Source organism: Peromyscus californicus, unplaced genomic scaffold, assembly GCF_007827085.1.
Source record: "Peromyscus californicus insignis strain IS unplaced genomic scaffold, ASM782708v3 Scaffold_8__1_contigs__length_139910024, whole genome shotgun sequence".
Classification (NCBI taxonomy): Eukaryota; Metazoa; Chordata; class Mammalia; order Rodentia; family Cricetidae; genus Peromyscus; species Peromyscus californicus.
Window position 1 is genome coordinate 103,628,963 of NW_026294606.1, and position 22,183 is coordinate 103,651,145.

Here is a 22,183-nt window from a genome sequence, read left to right on the forward strand (position 1 = left end):
TCCCAGCAACCACATGGTGGCTCACAACCATCTACAATGAGATATGGTGCCCTCTTCTGTCCTGCAGGCTGAACATTCACTGTATACATGACAAATAAAATCTTAAAAAAAAAAAAAAAAAGAGTTGTGGTCATGGTGTCTCTCTTCACAGTGATAGGACCCTTAACTAAGACATCTACAAATTGCATATGGACACAGACCTGTCTGGAGGGACCACAGCCCACTGCATGGCAGTCATGTCTGGAGACATGTAGGTGAGTGCCCACTGTGACAGGTCAGAGTAAAACTTACTATGGCTGGGTTGGTGACACAGGCCTTTAATCCTAGCACTCCAGAGGCAGAAACAGGCAGACTGCTGTTGAGTTTGGGACCAGTCTGGTCTGTACAGTGAGTTCCCAGCCAGCAAGGGCTACATAATGAGACCCTGTCTCAAGAAAACAAAAAAAAAAAAACCTTACTATGAAACTTCTGAATCCATGTAAATGTTCCTCAGTATTTTTTTTTTAATCAAAGTATAGTGTTTCCCCATCAAGTGGGAAAAAGCCTCTGGAAGGTCATAGAGCTGGGTTTTTGCATGCTTACCAGGCACAAAGACGCATTTTTAAGCTCTTGCACCCCAAAATAAGATGGGAAGTGAACTAGTCACTTAGCTTCTAGGAGTCAGCCTCCACCTCCTGGAATCATTGTGGTTAGAATGTGACAGTCATTAGCTGGGCCATGGTGGCGCACACCTTTGATTCCAGCACTCCAGAGGAAGAGGCAGGCAGATATCTGAGTCTGAAGCCAGCCTGGTCTACAGAATAAGTTCTAGGACAGCCAGGGCCACACAGAAAGACCTTGTTTAGACAAATCAAACAAACAAAAGAATGTGTAGTCATTTCGATGTTAAATGTGTTCATTCATCAGATGGTGGTCTAGCCCACGCTTGTTTGGCTTTTTAAGAAAGTCTTGTGATATATGTATATGAATGTTTTGCCTGCATGTATTTATGTGGAGCATGTTGTGTCCAGTGTCTGGGGAGGTCAGAAGAGGGTGACAGAGCCCCTGAAACGAGGCATAGACGGTGTGAGCCACCATGTGGATGCTGATAACTGAGCAATAAAAACTACTGAGTCATCTCTTTACTCCCTTTTGGCTCTTTTTGAGGCAGTGGCATTCTATGTAGTCTAGCGTCAAACTTGTAGTAATTCTTCTGCCTCAGTCTTCCAAGTGCTAGGATTGTAAGAAATGCACTACCATACCCAGCTCCATCTTTGAAGCCTTACCTGTCCAAATAATTGAGTGGCAAGCCAAGGTGTGACCCTGGATTCAAATCAAGGATTCCCTTGTCACGGGACTCATGCGACCTGAGCCACTTCCTGGATGAGTGACAGCCCTACATAAATCTCAGCTCTTCTGTTGAGAGAGTACGACCCAGTGACCAGGGCTGAAGCAAGTGACCTCTGCAGGACTCGCCACCCATTCCAGAAGTAAGGCTACCTTGCTTACTGGTACCCAAACTTCTCAAGGGCAGCAAGGCTGGGGCCTTATCACTCTGCTCTGGCCTGGGGATCCTAGAAGACCTGTGGGGCTGGAAGCCTCTTTCCAGGACAGAGTGCATGTAAACAGCCACACTGACACCACCCACAGCTGCTGATTGTTTATTGCACAAGAAACTGGCAATACCAAGGCAGGGGCAGGCATTACAAAACAATCTGTCAACCAACTTGGTGCTAGCTAGCACAGGCCTTTCTGTACACACTTCCATTACACACACACACACACACACACACACACACGCACACACACACACGCACACACGCACGCACGCACGCACGCACACACACACACAGACACACATGAACACCTGTGAGCCTTATGCTTCCTGACCTTGGGGGCAGCTGGTCCCCCACCCAGCAGAGTAGCTTCTGTGATGCTTGTGGGGAGTACGGAAAGAAACTGCATGGGAGAGGAAGGGGTGAGTAGCATGTGCAATGTTGGGGGAGGGGTCACAGGCTATATGGGGGGTGATGAAGGTAGAAAGGGACTGTCCTTGGAAGGCACCTGTGACTAGTTTGAGAGCATGCCTGGGGTGCCCCAGAGCTAGTATGCACAGGGAGTCTGCACGAGGGAGTGTGCCACTATAACACTCTGACACCCCCGAGGGGCCTGTGTACCTACATGGGAGGCTGTCAGGAGCATCATAAATCCGGCCAGTGTCTTTTCCCATGGTCAGATAAAGCTCATGCCTGCACAGCACAAACACTCGGCTGGCCAAGATGTGCTCCATCCTAAGCCACTGTGAGCTCCAGAAGCCACTGAGGACCAGCAGCACTGTCAACCTGGTCCTAACCGGGGGCTGCCTGGTCTAGCAAAAGGCTAGAGGATGGCAGGGATGCACTGGGCTACAGAGCCAGGCCTCTTGAGCTGGGGAACTGCTAACTAAGCGGGTTCCTGAGAGGAGCAGCCGTTTGGGAAGCTATTGGATCAGGAGGGGTGAGCCCCTCAAGGACCCAGAACACCTGGAGCACCAGCTCCTTGACAGAGGGTGGTAACAGCACCCCCAAACAAAAGAAGGCAAGCCTACACACAAATATACTTCAAGTTTATGTCACAGGACAAAGTCTGGGCGTCTGCTGTCTCCCTCCCACCGACACACAGGTGGTGGCTTCTTCAACCCTTTGGTTGCTAGGAAGAGACGACTGGCGGTACTAGGTGCTTGCTGCTCAGTCCCCTCGGCTGCAGCCCACCCTGGCGGCACTAGGTGCTTGCTGCTCAGTCCCCTTGGCTGCAGCCCACCCTGGAGGACAACCAAGACAGCTTTGATGCAGAGTTGCTCCCTCAGGCCTGTTCCTCACAGACTCCGGGTAGGGTCTAGGAAAGCAGAGCCTCTTCTGCTGGCAAAGCCCCTTGGCTTCCCGGGTCCAGTCAGTCAACGCACACAGCCTATCTCCTCAACTAACATGAGCGGCCCAGCTTCTGTGGCAGCCCTCTGAGGCAGGGCATGTTCCCTCACACACTCACACACACCTAGACTTGGTCCTAGTGGAGGGGGCGATTTTGCAGAGGGGCAGCCCTCTGACTTTGCAATAGGTGGTGAAGTCAAAGGTGACGGGGCTTTATGTCCAGACTGCCATCATCAGGTAGGAGAAAGGGGCCGCAGAGCCTCTTAGGGTCAGACTCTTCGGTCACCAACATGATCAAATCACGGTCCCACACAGGGCCACTATCCAAAGGGGCCTCCCAAGGGCTGTGCAGCCAATGGCATCTCAGGCAGGAAGGACTCAGGACTACGTGTGCTGGAGGGTATGGGAGGGACAGCCTCGGCTACTCCTGTCCAAAACCCTCGGTCTCCTCGATGGCATAGAGCAGCTTCTCTTTCAGCTGTTCATAGCTCTTGTAGGGTGGCAGATCCAGACGGTTGAAGCTGTAGAAGACATTAGAGTGGCATGGGGAGACCAGCGCTCCAGGTGTCCTGCCCTCACCAGCCTGCCTCCCAGCCTGCCGGCTTCTAGCAAACTTACCACGTGTGGCTCCGGGGCAGCCAGGTTTCCTTGCCAACTCTGTCGATGCAGAACTTCTGGGGTCCGTTGCTCCCTGCCATCCAAGGCAAGTGTACCATGTCAACACAGATGGCCTTTCCCAAAGCAAGAACCTTTCCCTCCCCAACTTCCAGGAAGATGTGCATGCCCCGGGCTGTCCTCACCCCCAGGAGGACAGAGGGGAAACGCACCAATGAGTTCAGCAAATCCGCCAACAGGCAGACGGCAGGTTCCCGTGACAAACTGCAGCAGCCGAATCCTCTTCTCGTTGTCCATCTCCTTCACCACCTGCAATTCCAAGGAGTTAGGGAGCCCTTCACCCAGCATGTCAGACCTTAGCAGGGACATCTCCAGGCTGGGGGTGGGGGTAGGGGGTGGGGAAGCACATTGGGCAGGGGAGGCAGACACCAATCAGGGATCTTCAAAGATGCTTCCTTTGAGGGTATTTGTAGAACATCCCAAGGGTCCATGGAACACTGCTTGGTCTCAGGGACATCCTGGGCCTGGCAGCCTTCCCTCCTCCCCCACATGCTGCTTTTTTTTTTTTTTTTTTTTTTTGGTTTTTCGAGACAGGGTTTCTCTGTGTAGCTTTGCGCCTTTCCTGGAACTCACTTGGTAGCCCAGGCTGGCCTCGAACTCACAGAGATCCGCCTGCCTCTGCCTCCCGAGTGCTGGGATTAAAGGCGTGCGCCACCACCGCCCGGCAACATGCTGCTTTTAAAGACACACTAAGGTTGGGAGTGGCTGTTTGGTGGAAACAGGGCTTCTTCTCAGGGAAATGAACTGTAGTTTGTTGAATAATGCACAACACAGTGAAGGAGCTAAAGCCACTGAACTGAACACTTTAAAGTGTCTAAGATGGTGAATTGCATGCCATGTGAAGCAGACCTCCACTAAAACTTTACACACACACACACACACACACACACACACACACACACACACACACGGATATTTGCATATGTCTTTTTCCATGCATGCTCTCCTTGTTAAACAGCTGTAAACCCCACATATACCACATATATAAAGGAACCAAGTCATTCAATTCAGGATAATGGGCTCACTGCATTTTTCTAGTGCCTTCCATCTCACCCCTTCTGACTGCAGCCGAACTTCCTGGCCGTGGGTCCCCTTGGCTCCTAGAGACTGGGCCCAAACTGACTGCTGACAACCTGTCATGCAAGGTGGCAACAATATAGCCACAACCACCTCTATCCTGCCCAGAGATAGGCTTGTCATCTACTTCTCCAAGTTGGGGAGGGGAGGAATATGTCAAAGATGAAGGGTCCTTGAGTCTGGCCTGCTGGGTAACTGGTAACCATCCCTGACAGACCCTTGCCCCCGCCACACACACACACACACCTAGGGCGACACAGCCCAGGACGCACCTGCCAGAACCACTGGATCTGCTTGCTGCTCTTGGTGTAGTGCCGGTAGATGGCGTTCTTCTGCCAGTCGTTCATGTCTATCTCCTGCATGCCGCACAGCATCAGCTGCAGGGAAGGACGCGTCAGTGCCCTCCCCATGGCACGGGCGCACACCCACACGCTGCTGCCTCCTCTCACCGTGGGTGACTCCCAAACTTGGTCCACCTGCTAGTTCTTTCTTTCACAAGTGTGAATGGCCCTGCTCTCTAAGCACAGGGAAGTCAGGGCTAAGAATCAGGGACAGACACTACCTGCCCTGCTGGAGAGCTTGCTGAAATGGGGGCTTGGTGGGTGACTTTCTGTGGGTGCACATCATGGATCTGGGGCACCCTAGAAGCACTGAACTCAAGGGCCCACAACTTTTGGCACCCACCTCCAGCTCTTTCTCATCAAAATATCGCAACCACTCCAGAGGGGCCACCTCATTGAAGCCATCCAGGAAGGCTTTGGTCTGTTCTTCCACACCTCGGGTGAACCGCCAGTCAGTGAGCAGCCTAAAACCAAAGACAAGCCACTGATGGAGCCCAGGCGTCATCGCCCCTTTACCACTGAACCTCATACTTACACAACTCTATGGTTCAAAGGAACAGACCAAGCAACCAAAAGAACTTGGGTGGGAGGTCTGTACATCAGCATTGGAGAGCCAAGACTGAAATACACTGGACACAGAAACCCTCTGGGTCAGGGAGAGACGCCAACATCTAAGCTTTAGATTTCTTTTCAAAGTTCCCTGCAGTTGGGTAGGCTCTTGAACACAAAAAGATCAACTTGGAGCAGGTAACCAAGGCCAGAGGCTCCAGGTCCATAGCTCAAGTCATTATGTGACCAACCAAGGCAGATACACCGAGGATATTCTTGCGTAGTGGGGCCTGGTCAAAGATGGAACAAGAACAGGTAGAGTCCTTTTCTCTGGAACGTGCCCCTCCCCCAGGCCTGAGGCTCACATGATATACTCTTCCTTGTTCTCTTCTGTAACTCGGATGCTCTCGCCACCTTCCTTCAGCTCATGGGTTGTCACCTTGCCCAGGATTTCCATGTCCTGGATGAAGAACAGCTCCAGGCCACACTCTTCTAGGTTGTTCTCTCTGGGACACAGGAGGCCAAGGGGGAAAATGTTCATCTTATCAAGGTCTGCCCTTGAGTTGCCCGACTTCATACTAAGGCACCCAACAGGCACTAGGAACTCACAGGTGGCCAGGAACCCTGACCAGTGGCTTGGTGCATTTTCTGCTGCCGAGAGAGAATTCTAGAATAGGGGACCTAGAAGCTCTCATCTCTATAGGCTTTGGGGAGGCCAGGTAAGCACCCAGGAATCTCTCTGGTAGAGGAAATCAGGGTCAGGGTACCAACTGGTCAATCAGCGCTCAGCTCCACCAGAGCAGAGCAAGCCAGGACTCACTTGATCCAGACAATGGAGTTGTAAAACTCGGGGTCAATAGACTCTAGGTCCTTCAGAGTTGGTCTCTTGTTGAGCATCCGCTTGTAGAAAGGAAGGGTGAAGCCTGTGTCGATGAACTTGCCATGGTACAGAGCCTGGGCCAGGAAGAGGCACAGAAAAGGGTTAGACTTTCCTGGCCAGCACCCGAGGCAGACTCAGGAGTGCTCTGGGTGTCGGCTCCCTCCCCGTGAAAGGACTCCCCGAGAGCCAGCTTCCCTAGCTGAAGGGGAGACTTGGGAAACAAGCACATTTTTTTCTGACTTGGGCATAGGGACAGACTCATCCTACCCTGAAAGCCACAGGGCCGGCAAAGCAGGCCCACTGTCTGTCTGCCCAGCAAACTGGCCAGGCCACTCCCCTTTCTAGCAGAGGCCTGTCCCCCACTTCCAGGGAAAACTTGTTCATAACTGTTCTAGGTGGCAGCCCGGACTCACTGGCACTGTGAGCGGATGGCACAAGAGGCCAAAAATAATGTAGACACTGAGGCCGGCGAGAGCTGGCAGCCAGAGGTGAGTAATAGTCTAAGAGTCTCACTGGTCTGTCGTTGTCTGCTGCTGGGCCAGGCAGGGCTCTAGACCCAGGAAGAATGTGCCCACTTCTGGAGCCATTGCCAGCGTTTAGCCAAGGACTTCCAGATGATGGGAATGGCCATATTTAGTGACAAAGCCTTAGGTCCCTTGGTATTGCAGAGAAGGGAATGTGGGGTAAGACTGAGGACATCAACAAAGAAAAGCTGGCACTGGGCCACAGTCGAACCACAGCCTCCTAGGTCCCTGCTCAGTGTGGGTCATCACAGGGGACACTGCATGGCCCTCTCCACCGCTATGTTGAGCCTGTGTTTCTAGGTGACTACGGTTGCTGCAACCCCCCTGCCGCCGCCTTGCACCAGCCAGTTCACTGTGACTCTGATCTCAGCCCATGCTGATCCCTAACTCTCTTCCAGAAGGTCCAGTGTCTCAGCAGACATTTCCAAAGGTCTCCTTGCCATTGTGGCTCAGGAAAGACATAGCACCTCCAAGACAAAGGCCACAGGCAGCCAGTTAGGGCTTTGCTTGGCCCAGCCACATCCTGTAAGTCCCCACGGACTTAGATGAAGTCCCTGGGCTTCTGTGTAGTAACATAAGAAACCCTGTGACAGCCCCAGATGGCCACCGAGAAATCTCTCCCTTCTCCACAACTACCTAGCTTTTTTGTTTTTTTCATTTTCAGGTTAGAAATTGTGTGAGGAAGAGGGGAGAGTCACAGTGAGTCCTAGACAGAGGGCAGGACCCTGGTCCCTGAGGGCTGCTGCTCCTGGTGACTAGAGCCAGCCTCCTGGGGCTGCCCTTCTCAGAAATCCCAGGCCCCTTACCATGGCGATGAATCTGCCGATAAAGCGGAAGTAGGTGAGGTGGTCAGGGTTGATGGAAGAGGCCGGGTTGATCTGCAAGCAGTAATTGTTCTTCCCAGCATACTCAAATAAACAGTACATAGGGTTGAGCACCTCATGGGACAGGAGGAAAAACCACTCTCTGTGAGGGGAGAGAGGACAAAACAATGGAGTCCTCTGCTGGGTCAGACCATCTGGACACATGTGTCCCGGGAGGTCAGTGAGTCGGCCATCCCAGATCTTGGGGGAAGGAGAACAAGAGCACTTGGAGATGGTGCTCAGGAGACCTGTGTGGTCCTGTCAGCTCCCAGAGTACATGTACATTACAATCTCTAGAGCTTCTGGTGGCAAAGGGGCTCCTCACACCCAGGGCCACCATGCATCACTGTGGGAGCTGTGTACTGTACAAAGGGACTATATTAAAACATTATAGGCTGGGCTAGCAAAAGGCTTGGCAGGTAAAGGCTCTTGCATCCAAGCCTGACAACCCGAGTTCAATCCCTGGGACCCACTTGGTAAAAGATGAGAACTGAATCTCCATAAGTTGTCCTCTGACCTCCACACATGCTATATGGCCCATAAGAACTCATACACACACACCTATGCCCCAAATAAATAAATGAAATGAAATCATGAATATACACATTTATTACATTGACATTTCTGCTCTACAACAGTATCCACCCCGCTCCACCCAACTTGGTATGCAGTGCAATGTGGAGAATACACAGTAGCATGTTCCCAAACCCCAAGCCCTGAAAGCTCTGTGGTTCATTTGGCCTCTAGAAACCTCATTCACTCTAGCTACCCTACAGGTACCTCACCTGTATGTTGCCCTCCCATCATCCAGAATCCATTTTCCGTACCCTATCCCAAACTCGGACACATTCATCTCGACCAACACCCACCCAATAGATGCCTCGGCATCTATCTGCACCCTGAGTATAAGCCAGAATTCGGGGTCCTTTAGGGCTTGAGCTAAACCAGCAGGGAACAGCCCCTGGCTGCTGTCTGTTTGTGGCTGTGTAGACGGAGTCCTTCGATGCAGAGGGTGCCCCGGTATCCTGTCCGTGGTTCTACCCTGTGGTAGAACAGCATGACGTAACCTACCATAGGGTAAAACCACTGGCAGGACACAGAGAGAGACACACAGGGCGGGAGCCACACCAGAAGCCCACCAAGCACAGCCTGGAGAGGTCACCACGAAAAAAAGAACAATCCATTCGCAGGATGGGGTCAACACAGCAGACTACACCACCAGCAAACAGGACCAGAGGTGGGTGAGCCCAGTGCCAAGCAGGAAGATATCCCCCCACCACAAGGTCAGCGGGATGAGAGGTCAGCACAGCCAAGATGCGCCTTCTCCCTGCTAGGGCCCTCTGCCTGTCGTCCAAGGCGAGGCTTTGCCAGCCTGCTAACGTTTGTGGAGTGAGGTAGCACAGCGCTGTGGGCTGTTTAGGGAGTTTGCTGACTGGTGTACGTGACATGCAGCCAGAGGCAGACATGCTTAGATACATCAGATATGTCTGAGAAACCTGACTTCCCCTGCTCTGGATGCCTCAAAAAGGAGGAAAGCCGAGAGCTGATTTTAAGGGACACCCACAGACCCCATAGTTAGCTACTGTCCACTGATACAACTGACAGGTTGGTTTTTAAGTATAGAAAAATGACATGTAAGCTGGCATAGAGTCATACACCACACCCCTCCCCAGGAAGCCTCCGGCACCCCCATATTCTAGTAACCAAAGGGCTGAGGCCTGGCCCTGCTTCATGGCTCACTGGTACCAGCAGAGACTTATCATGGGACTTCCTTCCTTTTCTTTTTGGAGACCGTGTCTCAAGAGACCCATGCTGGCCTCAAATTCACTATGTAGCCAAGGACAGCCTTGAACATCTAATCCTTCTGCTTTTATTGTTCAAATGCTACAATTACAGATGTGAGTCACCATGCCTTTATGTGGTGCTGGGGACCAAACCCAGGGCCTGCTCACTGGACAGCATCCTCCCTTAACTGAGCTACATCCCCAACCCAAGAGATGATTCTGAATATCACACTGGGGCCCTTCCTGTTGATGCAGGAGAACTCAGGGGATAAAGAACAGTATGGAGGAGGTGGCTTTTTAGCCATGGGCCCTGAAGCCAGGGGACATGGGGTAGAACACAGCCCTCTGGGCACCCTAGCTCACCTGGCGATGCCGCCGTAGTCCAGGCCCTCCTCACCACGCATGATGATGTAGAGCCGGCGGCGCAGGTCATAAGGTTTCATGTTCATAATCTGGGGAGACAGGGTATCCAGCCATCCTGCCCCTGACCCCAGCACAGCAGGCAGGGGTGTGGGGGCAGGGGACTGGAAGGCTTACTGTCCAGCAGAAATGGTTACAAATGCTTATGCCATGAGGTGGGATGAGGTGATGGGAGGAAGCCTGCTTGGCACAGGATCCCAGAATCAAAAATAGTCTCTAACCTGTTGGAAAGAATCCTCGAAGAGTGTCTGCCTGGAGACGCTGATCTTCACATGGCTGGGTAGGGCATTTGACTGAAAAGGAGAGGAAGACTCTCAACTGGGGCTTCCCAAGGATGCCCACGCAATGGGCTCTCCTCCCATCTGTGACAACACAGCCACATGCCCCAGGATTAGAAGCCTACTCCTGAGAGACAAGCAGCTCAGGGTGGGGCAAGCACCTTGCACCCATCTAAGACACACGCACGCAGTGCTATGTGGGTCTGGGGGACCAAGCTGGCAGCACCTCAAAGCCCAACTCACGTGGCAGAGGAACCGGAACTGGTGATACTTCCACCGAAAACTTCGGTCGTAGGCACCAGGTGAGCCTTGCTTTGTCCTGGTAAGAGCAAAGGATGTGCTGGAACCTGTCTGAGTTCTCAGACAATGAGCAGCCCATTTCTGAGAGCCCTAGGAAGAGCAGATGCTCTGCTCTGTGACTTTAAAGAGGAGTGACTGCCACTGAGAGGGAAAGACACATGGAGAAACTGCCACACCTCTCACCTTTAGAGGTCCGGTAAGGAGGATGGCCCTGGGCCCGTCCACACTAGCACTGGAGGGTAATGATTAGCACAACACATACACATACAGACCCCCTCTTCCCCAGCCAAGTGAACAGGACAGACTGGGCTTGTGCTGGGAGACAAGACTGTGGCTGTGAAGGTCCTTACCCTGACTCAAACCCGGGGCGAGGATCCTTAAAGGTGGTGGTGCGGGTATTGTGGTCCACAAAGTACCGCACACCCTCACTGGTGTATTTCATCTCCCATCCTGGGGGCAGGGCTGGCTCCTGAATCATCCTAAAAACACAGAAGAGGGGTTATGGGCTGCTGAGCTTAGAAGCTGGGGTCCCCCAAGTACTATTTTGTCTTTGCTTCCTCCATGCTCTTCAGAGCCCTCCGTAGGGGAAGGGGCACCCCAAGGATATGCACCCGGCAAGACTCAAGTTGAAGAAAACAGGCCATGTGCAAAAAGCGGCCATTTATTATGGGGCTAAAATGCCCATCTTGGGTGGGTAACATCAGCCTGAGTGATCACTAGCAGTCTTGAGACACCAAGTGTCCCTGCCTTACTTCTGAGGGGCAAGAATGCCCTCAACTTTTTGACAATCAAATTCTCAGTGCCTGCTGTGACATCCTTCCATGCTCCTGTGCCCCCTAGGAAAGTGTGATACTCTCATTAGACTGCTATGTGTCTTGAGGTCCTCACTAAGGCTAAAGGTCCCCTGATGTTAGTATTGTGAGGCAAACGCAACGCCATGTGACCACATGTGGAACTGCACAGAAGCCCTCACCCCATCCTCACCCCCCCCCCCCCCCCCCCCCCCCCGCCTGCGTTCTCACCCCTGGGTCCGAGGGTCCTCCCACTGGGTAGTGCGTGTGTTGTGGTTCACGTAATACACCCGTCCATTGTCCTGCCTCTTCTCTGCCACAGGAGAAGAAGGAGAGTGCAATCAGATTCCACCAGTCTGGCCCTCTCCTGCTGCCTGTGTGATGGGTTACAGTTCTGTCCCCATCACCAACCTGTTACAGAAGGTTAAGAGGAGAGAGCCTGGCCAGGCACACTTGTCACCAAAAAGCCTTCCCTGTTGCAGGGCAGGGAAGGGCACAGCCATGTCCAGGCCCTGTCGGATGGAAAGGTGGTGTGCCAGTAGGGAGGGGCAACCCTGCAGAACCAGGGATGTAACTGCACCCAGCTGTGCAGTACGGCTACCCTGCCGGCCAGCCTCAGAGTGGAACGGAGGCTGGCTGGAAGAAAACCAGACAAGCTCCAAGCTTCAACAGGCCACCTTTCCCAGGAAGTTCCCAAGCCACAAAGCTGTTTCTGCCCTGGCAATAGCAGCGCTAACAGCGCTCACTCTGTCACAGTGACACGGGAAAATTAAAGAAACAACGGTAAAGTTCCAGGAGCGAGGGGAACCTAAAAACTGAAAAGGGGAAGAAATGGGGAGACCAGCAGCCCCTGGTCCCCTCTAGAACCATGCTGGGACAGTTCCTGTATGTCTGAGGTCTGGTCTCAAACTCTACCTTACCAGTTGTCCACCACACAACCGAAACTATAAACAGACTTTGTCAACCACACCCTCACAAAGCTAAGAAAATAAAGGAAAGAAAGAATGGAGGTGGCAGAACCTTTATAGACTTTCAGTCCCCAGCTAGTGGGTATGTCTGGCCTTGGAAAGCAGCTCCCACCCCTAGCCCAGTCCCCACCCTAAGGTGTCCGAGGGATTGGCTGGCCTAGCTCAGGAGCCACTGTTATAAACCTTCCATGGCTGCTCACCCGAGGATCAAAGCCAAGGCCAATAACGAAGCAGGGTGACCTGTCCAGTGGGTCTGAGCCCTTAGGCACTTGACCTTCTGTTGCTACTGCCTGGAGGCCTATGGACCTACTGGACAGCCTTCAGTGAATGGGTCTGTAGTGCAGAGACGGGGAAGGCCTTTTATGAACACAACAGCACCATGTTTTAGGGGCAAATGGACTCAGAAACATTTGTCACATGCCAAGGCTGCTCAGGAGCAATCTGCTCTAAACTGGAGGTGCCCACCCATACCAAACCATAGTTAGGGACAGCCACGGGGCTCCTTGGAGGAGTACAATGGCACCTGAAACCTCAAGGCAAACGGAAGACAAGCAGGCTCACCATCCAAGGTATTCTCTTTAGGCCTGGCTTTTCCGTTCTTCTTGCCATCTGGGGGGAGGCAGCCCTGCTGCAGCCCTGCTGCAGCCCTGCTGCAGTCCTGCTACAGCCCTGCTGCAGTCCTGGCAACCCAACCCAGAGCCCCCAGGATACTCTTGGCACAGGGTTTTCCGGCAGCTCTTGGACTCCAGCGTTCCTCCTGCCTCAGCCTCCACAGTGCTGTAACTACAGACGAGTGCCACCATGGCCGCCTCAGTGCTCTTGTCTCACTTAGGGAGCAGTGCTGTTTTCCTGATACACACAAACAGCACTGAGCCGGAGCCTGACTCCCCTTTTCCTACCTCCCATGCTTGCACACTCTGTGCCTGTGAGCTACCTTCCAGTCTCCACAGTCCTCTCACTGGTGACCATCATTTAGAAAGAAGTAAGTGCAGCTGGTCGAGCCACACCGAGTGCCCATGCACAGCCCAAACCAAACTGCAGTCCAGATTCCAAGTCACCAGCTACGATATGGTGCTGCGGACTCCTGATTAGCCTGATGCTCCTTCCCTGCCTGTGTCAGGATCCCCAAGTTTTACCCTCATGTTTGACTCACTGATCCTTGGGGTGCCAGTAACCTTACTTTGAGGGCCAGGGAGCCAGGCAAGTTGTCTATGTATATGGGGATTTCCTACCTGAAATCAAGAATCCATGGGCTTTTACTAACCAATATTTGTGGCTAGGCTACAGGAGCCTCTTGGCACTCTGGAATGTAACAGAAGCTTAGTGACACTCTAGAGGAGTTGGCAGAACCTCTTAAATTACCACCAGGGAACAGCTGTGTCTGCATCAAGATCTAGCCCCAAAGGATCATCCTGGAGATGATGCCCTTGACACTGTGGGCACACCAGCGGCACTTCCCCACTCACGTAATGCCATCTGTGAGCACCACCAGACCAGCACCTACCATCTTCCGCTCCCTAACCAAGAAATCCAACCCACTACCTGCTTACTCCTGTGAAAATCCTCCCTCTGGCACCAGGGACTCTTGTAGGATTGAACAAAATCCTGCCCGGCTCAGAAAGCTGCAGAATCTCCTGGGTCTTGCCATTTCTAATGGTACTTTTTTGCACAGTACTCCTTCCTAGAATAGCAATGAAGCCTACAATCTCTCCCAAATCATGAATGTCTTGCCCTTAAAGGATGCCTGTGCCTTAACCCTTTCTTCGCAAGTCACACAAGGACCTGGGATGGGTGAGAAGCAGCTACTGTTGACAAGGGATCGTCAGCCATTAACTAGCAGTGCTGTACTCTCAGGACCAATACCCAGGGGGTAACTCTGCTTGCCTGTGGTCTCGTTCAGGACCACAACCAAAAGCAGGTTGACACTAGTCAAAATTAGGCTGCTGTCCATCCTCCGGTGTCTCAGCTGCAAAGAAGACTTGTTACGACAGCCCCTTATGCCAGAGTCACAATCAGAGGGAAGTCTGCACGGACACCAGACAGGTCAAAGTAACTGGGATTCAGTGGATTCCTGAGTTGCCCCCCCCCCCCCGCCCCCAAACTCAGTACTCAAGCAGAACCGTCCCGTGGCTGCTTGGGGAAATCTTTCTTGGGGTCACACTCCTTCAGCTGGGGCAGGTGACTGCTGCGGTGACACGGGAGAACCCCGCTGGCTCTTCCACTGCCACTGCTCCAGCTGGTGTCCTCGGCACATGTTTAAGTGCAGTGAAGACCCAAAGGGACAGCACGTGCAGGAGACGGGGACAGAAGGCTGAGGACTCAGTACTTACCCCAGCCAGGCGGGAGGGGGCCCAAGGGATCATGGTCAGACGAAGCACTCGAAGACTAAATACAAGAAACAGCAGAACACAGAAGTTAAGAAAAAGAAGACTCCGGTTAAAAATAAATTCATCAATAGAAGTAGGAAAGCCAAAGACTCACTTCCACATTTTAGCCCTTAGTAGAGAAGAACACAGTGAGACCTTAGATAGCATCTGCTCCTTTAAAGTCTTTGTTTAAGAAAAACCAGAAAAAGAACTCTACGCAGCACTGGAGGGCTAGGAGCAGGGAGAACAAGTGGGGTTAGGGGCCCCAGAAGTCAGGCCTAAGCATGGCAGGAGGGCTCAGAGCAAGCTCCCCCGCCAGCTTACTGCCGACCTCTGCTCTGCTCAGCTCCTGCTCCTGGCGGCCAAGGCAACTGAAATCCTCACCACCTCCAACTTTCTCCAAGAACCACACACAGGAGGGGAAAAAATACCGCAGGCCTTTCCAATGAAATCATTCCCACAAGCCCTGCCCACGCCCAGGGCTTCCTGGCTGGGGCCAGCCCTCCACCCGCCACCTCCCTCCTGGGTGTACAGCATCCACCCAGACTGAGGGCACTTTCATGCCCCAAGCCCCTCACCTCCCCCAGGAATGTTTCCCTTCCCTTCACAAAGCACCTTTATTCTTTCCCTGCCTGAACCTGAAGTTGCTCAGTGTTCTGCATTTGCCTGTCTGGGGAGGTGGGGCTGGGGCTGCTGAGAGCGAAGGGGGAAGGGGCTCCAGGACGGCGGGGTCGCTCTTTCTACTAGTGCCCCTTCAGCCGACTTCAGCTCCAAGGTCCCAGGGGGAGGGCGGCAGTAGATGGAGAGTTCTCGTAGCCCTCGGGAAGCAGGGGCACGCTGTCAAAAACTTTTCAGAGTTAAATAAAACAAGCATTGTTTTACTCCCTTCTCGCAAGCATTTTTATTTCACTTACTAGAATTTAATCATCATATTGGAGATCAGGTTCTAAATGCAGACTTCAGGCTGCAGACCTGGCTGGCCCCATCTGGGGATGACAGAGCCACACACATGAGCAGAAGGATGAATGCGGCTCAGTCTGGGCTTGAGCAAATACTGGTGGTACTCCACTGCCAACCAACCCCCACCACATCCCTCCCTCCACCCTCAGCTGAAGGGACAGAGGAACTTTCTTCCCAAGGTGCCAATCCAGGCTCCTCTTCCAAGTGAGTTCCAACCGTCATTTAAGTCTTGAAACCATAGGTGCCTTGATGGGACAGGGCTCCTTTCAGTAGAGGGCCTCCTGCCACAAGGCTCAAAGGAAGCCGTGCAAAGTTGGGGGAAGCTGGCCCGGGGCTGGGGCCTGTCCCTGCCAACTCCATCCCAACTCAGATCTGCCTCAATGATGAAAATCTCCCCAGCTCACACCGGTCATCTGGGTATGTGTGTGAGTTTTCGGGGGGTAGGTGGTGGTGAGGTACATCACCTAGTAACACTCCTTCAACTATGCTAAGAAGTCTTCATGAAAGCACTCCGTAGCAGAGGCTGAAGACTGGATGTGAAACACAATGCATCCATCAGATAAGAGCCTAACTGAAGGCAGCGGGTCAGTGCTAAGCAATAGGTATGACTCTGCGGTTTTCAGGGACTGGATGAGGGATTCACACATGCTAGGTGAATGTTCCTACCACTGAGCAATGCCTAGCCTGCAACTGAACAAGTCAGGTGTGGTGACGTAGACATTTAATTCCAGCACTTGGGAGGCAGAGGCAAATGGGTCTCTTTGAGTTAAATGCTAGCCTGTCTATGTAGCAAGGTCCAGGCCATCCTAGGCTACATAGAGAGACCCTGCCTCAAAAGACAAAAAACAACAACAAAAGAAAAACCAGAACAAAAGAAAAAGAGGCAACTGGCGCATAAGTCTGGTGCTTCAGGCTCTTCGGAATGTGTATAAAGTATCCCAGGTTCCAGCAGGTCCTTCCTGATGGCACAGAACTTGAAACAAAAATATACATCAGCCGGGCAGTGGTAGCACACGCCTTTAATCCCAGTACTCAAGGGGCAGAGGCAGGCGGATCTCTGTGAGTTTGAGGCCAGCCTGGTCTACAGAGTGAGATCCAGGACAGGTACCAAAACTACACAGAGAAACCCTGTCTCGAAAAACAAAACATATATCCATCAGCCCCTTCTTCTCTCTCCATGAATTGACTTCTCTATAGTTCAGGCTGGCTTCAATCTCAGGCTCACACTCCCTCCTTGCCTCAGCTTCCCAAACATCTGGGACTACAGGTGTGGACCACTGTACCTAGCTAACACCCCTTTTCTTAACTCTTGCTATTTGTTTAGTTTCATTGTTTCTATCCCAGACTTCCTAAGATGCTGGCTCTCCTTCATTATAGCAGTCTTTACTGAATTTCCTTGGCACCCTCCAGTTCCTATCCTATCAGCTCCACTCACCACACCTTCAGTCTGTAAAAAGGACAGAGAAGAAAAGACAGATAGGAAAGGGCGGATGAGACTGAAGAACACAGCATGGGAAATCAGAACTGATGGACACCAACAGTGACTTCACTGTTTATAGCTAAAGCAGATCACTTGATTTTTTTTTGGGGGGGGGGGGCGGGGGATATGTCTTCCGTAAGGTGCATTTTACAACTCACATCATAAGAAAAGAAAAGGAAGCCGGGCGGTGGTGGCGCACGCCTTTAATCCCAGCACTTGGGAGGCAGAGCCAGGCGGATCTCTGTGAGTTCGAGGCCAGCCTGGGCTACCAAGTGAGTTCCAGGAAAAGGCACAAAGCTACACAGAGAAACCCTGTCTCGAAAAACCAAAAAAAAAAAACAAAAAAAAAAAAAAAAAAAAGAAAAGAAAAGGAAAAACAAAAATAAAAGCTTTGCATCATGACCAAAAAACCCAAAGCAAACTCCTACGCCTTCACCAGGAACCAAACGCCCCCTTTCCTCAGCTTCCCTGAGGGTCCAAGTGTGCTACAGAGCAGAGCTGAAAAAGCCCACAGACAGGATAAGGGGACTGATGCCCAGAACACCTGGAGGTGCAGATAACTCTGAGAGACAGAGCAGTGTCCTTCAGAACCAGAAACACAAGTGTGACTGCTGAACCACCCTCCTGGGTAATGTCCCAGGGCTAGAGGTCCAGGATGCATGCCTGGAGCCAGAAAGCTACGTGAGTTCAAGTTCCTCTGGGATTAAGTACAAAGTCCCAGTAATATTTTAAGATACAAATTCAGAAATGAAGAATGTCTAGCAAACACAGCCGAGGACAGAAAAGGCTCTGGAAGGCAGAGGGTGCAGAGCAGAGAGGCATGCATGGTGTTTGCAGGATGGACCTGATGGAGCCAGAGCAAAATCCAGGTGCCGAGGACGTGGCCCAAGGGTTCCCTGAGGGAAGGATGGAAGGTCCAATCTGAGTCCAAGAGCAGGAAGCACAGAGTGGCCTGGGTTGGTCCTGCAGACCCTGGCTTCCTCCTTTGGCCATCAGAGGAGGCCAGGTGGAATGCAAACAGAGGTGCCACATAAGCATGGGACGGGCGTGGGATGGAGCTAGTGCAATGACACAACTGCAGGACTGTGCAGGGTCCTCAGAGGACACAGCGGGAACACTCACGGGGCAAAAGGACTGGCAAGGGTGACACACGCAGAACAGTGGGCACGCCGATTCAGACCAAGAGAGGCCCCTTAGGCAGTCCAAAAGGCAAATGCCAAAACAGGAGAGCAGAAACCCAGGGAGCAGGAAAAGGTGCACGCATATGGAGGCCGGCCCAGGAAGGGAGGCAGGAGCCAGCCATCCCGAGCCCTTGACATATTTCATGTTCTCTAAAGTGCAGCGAAGAACAAGATCTCAGTTTAGGCCCAGCAAAAGGAGAAGGCGGGGGAGTGGTGGGGACTGCTAGCAGAGTATCAGCTCTTAGACTTCCTAGTCAAAGCCTGGGTCAAGGCCAAACCCCAAAATAACTGTGTGAAAGCAAGCCTTCTTACTTGTAACCAGGACATGGCACCATAGCACCCGAGAGGGAAAACCAACAGAGACATTTAGAGCAGACAAAAATAAAAAAGGATCCCACCACGTTTCTTCAGTACAAGATGTCTTCTATTTCACAGAACAAGGTAGCTCCCCCAACCCAAGCAGCTGAGTAAACCATTCCACAATACTCAGAAAGAAAACGGTTTTTGTATTTAAGTTTCACTTCAAGACACCCCCACCCCCCAATCCAAACTTTTACCCTGAGGGTAAAGTGAGAGAGGCAGGCAAAAAGAAAAACTGCTGAAGAGCAAGCGGAAGTGAAGCCGGAACTCTTCCAGTCCTACCTCGACAACCTACGAAAGAGCCTCAAGTCTGGGCCGGAAGAACAGAAGATTCTTTCCATAGATTTTTGTTAAAGTTTAGAGAGAAGTGGGATAAAGAAAGGGCAAAAGAAAGCTGCCTCAGGCCGGGCGGTGGAGGCACACGCCTTTAATCCCAGCACTCGGGAGGGAGAGCCAGGCGGATCTCTGTGAGTTCGAGGTTAGCCTGGGCTACAGAGTGAGTTCCAGGACAGGCACCAAAGCTACACAGAGAAACCCTGTCTCAAAAAAACAAACAGCCGGGCGGTGGTGGCGCACGCCTTTAATCCCAGCACTCGGGAGGCAGAGCCAGGCGGATCTCTGTGAGTTCGAGGCCAGCCTGCTCTACAGAGGGAAAGCCAGGAAAGGCGCAAAGCTACACAGAGAAACCCTGTCTCGAAAAACCAAAAAAAAAAAAAAAAAAAACAAACAAAACCAAAAAGAAAGCTGTCTCAGGCCTTCTAGATTTGGGAGTCAAGACCACTTTGGAAACGGAAAGAAGGATGGCAAATTCAGCTTCAGACACACTGGTGACTGACCTGAGGGACGACACGGAGCTACTGAGTTAGAACCGTGAGGAATCTCACTGCAGTGAGCGAAGACTGTGGTGTCACAGTCCTGCTCACCACGCAGTCTACAGCGTGTGTGTGCCAACACCAGCGGCGGCAGGGAGTCACCCCTTCTTGGCGGGCAAGTCTCGCCCTCTCTCTCACCTGGTAGAGGAATCTCTGGCTGAAGTGCTGCATAGCCCCCTGGAGCTGGTTCCGCTGTGACTGCCACTGCTCATAGTTCCGCACGTACTCCGCAGTCGGCCGCTGCCAGGTGGTTGTCCGGGTGTTGTGATCCACGTAGTAAAACCTTCCTCGGGGGTCTGTGCGCTTTTCCCACCTGGAAACAAGGAGCTCAGGCTGAGCCACCTTTGCTGACTCCACCACCTTTGCTGACCCCCGACCCCACCCCCAAAATTCTAAAGATAGTCTCAGGATGTCTTTTTTTTTTTTTGGTTTTTCGAGACAGGGTTTCTCTGTGTAGCTTTGCGCCTTTCCTGGAACTCACTCTGTAGCCCAGGCTGGCCTAGAACTCACAGAGATCCGCCTGGCTCTGCCTCCCGAGTGCTGGGATTAAAGGCGTGCGCCACCACCGCCCAGCCTCAGGATGTCTTATAAGGAACTGACCAGTTGCCTGGGCCACAAGTCGGCATGTGGCCTACTGGGACAATCAAAATGAATCTCAGGATATTTTCTGGGACATTCTAGGGGAGAAACCAGTCTTCCATTTTTTTTGACTCTGAGTAGAAAGCAGAGCCAGCAGTCACTTGTTAGCTATACAGTCAGGTTGGCCCAGCAAACAGCAGGACAGGAACACAAGACGAAAGCTGGGTCGTGGGTTAGAGTACTGAGATACAAGATCTAAACTTCATTAGAAATCAGAGCATCTAGAATTTTCCATCACATGAGCTGATACAATGCCTACGTCAGATTGGATATTGATTTGTTGAGACAGGGTCTCACTACATACTCTGGGCTAGTCTGGAACTCACTCTGTAGACCAGCTGGCCTTGAACTCAGAGATCCTCCTGCCTCTGGCTCCAGAGTGCTGGGATTAAAGGTGAGCACCACATGCCCAACTTTGAATACCAATGTTTGTGATTTATTCTCTAAAAGGACAGTGATCTCTCGGTGTCATTAACTCCTTAGCTGTACCTCTCCCTTAGCCCTCCTCTATGTGGGCACTTGCATGTCCACAATACTCTGTTCTCCACTGCTATCCCGGGTCACCTCACCCCCTCTTCCTAATAGGACTTTGATGGACTCTGGGTTGGGTCCCCTGGATGCTGCACCCATCCTTTCTCCTGGGTTGGCTTGCTCTCATTTGGTGAAGTAAATCACACGGCACTTTCTGAGCAGAAGCTTCAAAGTCACGTTTCTGAAACTCAGCATGTCTGAGGATGCTGAGCTCATCCTCTACATTGGAATGTTAAAGCAACGGGAAGCCATTTCCATCCTTGGTGTGACGGCCGCTCTACTGCAGATGTGGCATTCCTGACTCCCAGTCCTTTCGATGGACCCTAGTTTCTCCCTCTGGAAGCTTCCAACATCATCTCTTGGCAGTCTGAGATTCCATTAGATGTGGCTTGGGCGGGTCACTTTTCATTTTCCAGGCTGAGCACTGGATGTGAGCCCTGTTAATCTGGATACTTTGCATTTCCATTTTGGCAATTCTTTTCTTTTTGGTTTTTTGAGGCAAGGTCTCACTATGTAGCCCTGGCTGTCCCGGAACTCACTATGAAGACCAAGCTGGCCTTGAACTCACAGAGATTCACCTCCCTCTGTCTTTGAGTGCTGGGATTAAAGGCACGCACTACTGTGTCCAGCTCATTTTTTTCTTCTCTCTCTTTTTTTTTTGTTGTTTGTTTGTCTGTTTTTTGTGTTGTTTTGTTTTGTTTTGTTTTTTCGAGACAGGGTTTCTCTGTGTAACAGGCCCTGGCTGTCCTGGAACTCTCTTTGTAGACCAGGCTGGCCGAGAACTCAGAGATCTACCTGTCTCTACCTCCAGAGTGCTGAGATTAAAAGTGTACACCACCAATGCCCACCTCACTTTTTTTTTCTTTCTTTTTTTGTTTTGTTTTGTTTTTTTCGAGACAGGGTTTTCCTGTGTAATCATTTTTTTCTTTAAAAATGTTTATGTTATGTTGTCTTTAGTGCGTGTATGTGTGTGCGTGCACACGTATGTGCCAGAGTGTATATGTGCACATATGGTACTCAGGGACAAGTCCCGGGGGTCTGTGGGCTCCAGGGACTGAAGTGAGGGTGTCAGTTTAGTGGCGGGCACTTCCACCCCTCCTGCGGCCCCCGGTTTCGGTAGTTTTCTATTTTGTTGTAACAGCACTTCCTATTGTCTGTCTGTCTGTCTGTCTGTTCTCTCTTGCTAGGACTCATACTTGGGTACCACGTTCACTAAACTTATCTTCTAATTTCCATTTCTCTAAACATCTAATAAGTTTGGGGTTCTCTTTTGTTTTGGGGAGGGTTTGTTTGTTTTTAACATAGTCTCATGTAGCTCAGGCTGGCTTCCAATTCATTATGTAGCCGAGGATGGCTGATCCTCTTACCTCTACTTCCCAAGAACTGAGATTATGGGGCTGGAGTGTTGATTCATAACTGGTTTAAACCACTTGTTGCTCTTACAGAGGACTCAGGTTCA

The 22,183-nt window shown here is 51.7% G+C and overlaps 1 protein-coding gene across 1 annotated transcript in view; it reads right to left on the reverse strand.

Annotated features, from left to right (window-relative positions):
* Positions 1–1,624: 1,624 nt before the first annotated feature.
* The window catches only part of Wwp2 (WW domain containing E3 ubiquitin protein ligase 2), a 129,231-nt gene continuing 108,672 nt past the window's right edge, over positions 1,625–22,183 (reverse strand). The window contains exons 10-24 of the mRNA XM_052726749.1: positions 19,693–19,867; positions 14,666–14,720; positions 11,599–11,680; positions 10,927–11,055; positions 10,520–10,595; positions 10,220–10,291; positions 9,942–10,030; positions 7,738–7,897; positions 6,348–6,481; positions 5,893–6,033; positions 5,322–5,442; positions 4,910–5,014; positions 3,713–3,809; positions 3,504–3,576; positions 1,625–3,406 (exon numbers count right to left, since the gene is read on the reverse strand). Coding sequence (XP_052582709.1) covers positions 3,307–3,406; positions 3,504–3,576; positions 3,713–3,809; positions 4,910–5,014; positions 5,322–5,442; positions 5,893–6,033; positions 6,348–6,481; positions 7,738–7,897; positions 9,942–10,030; positions 10,220–10,291; positions 10,520–10,595; positions 10,927–11,055; positions 11,599–11,680; positions 14,666–14,720; positions 19,693–19,867 — 1,609 coding nt within the window. The 3' untranslated portion in view covers positions 1,625–3,306. The remainder of the gene's footprint in view (positions 3,407–3,503; positions 3,577–3,712; positions 3,810–4,909; positions 5,015–5,321; positions 5,443–5,892; positions 6,034–6,347; positions 6,482–7,737; positions 7,898–9,941; positions 10,031–10,219; positions 10,292–10,519; positions 10,596–10,926; positions 11,056–11,598; positions 11,681–14,665; positions 14,721–19,692; positions 19,868–22,183) is intronic.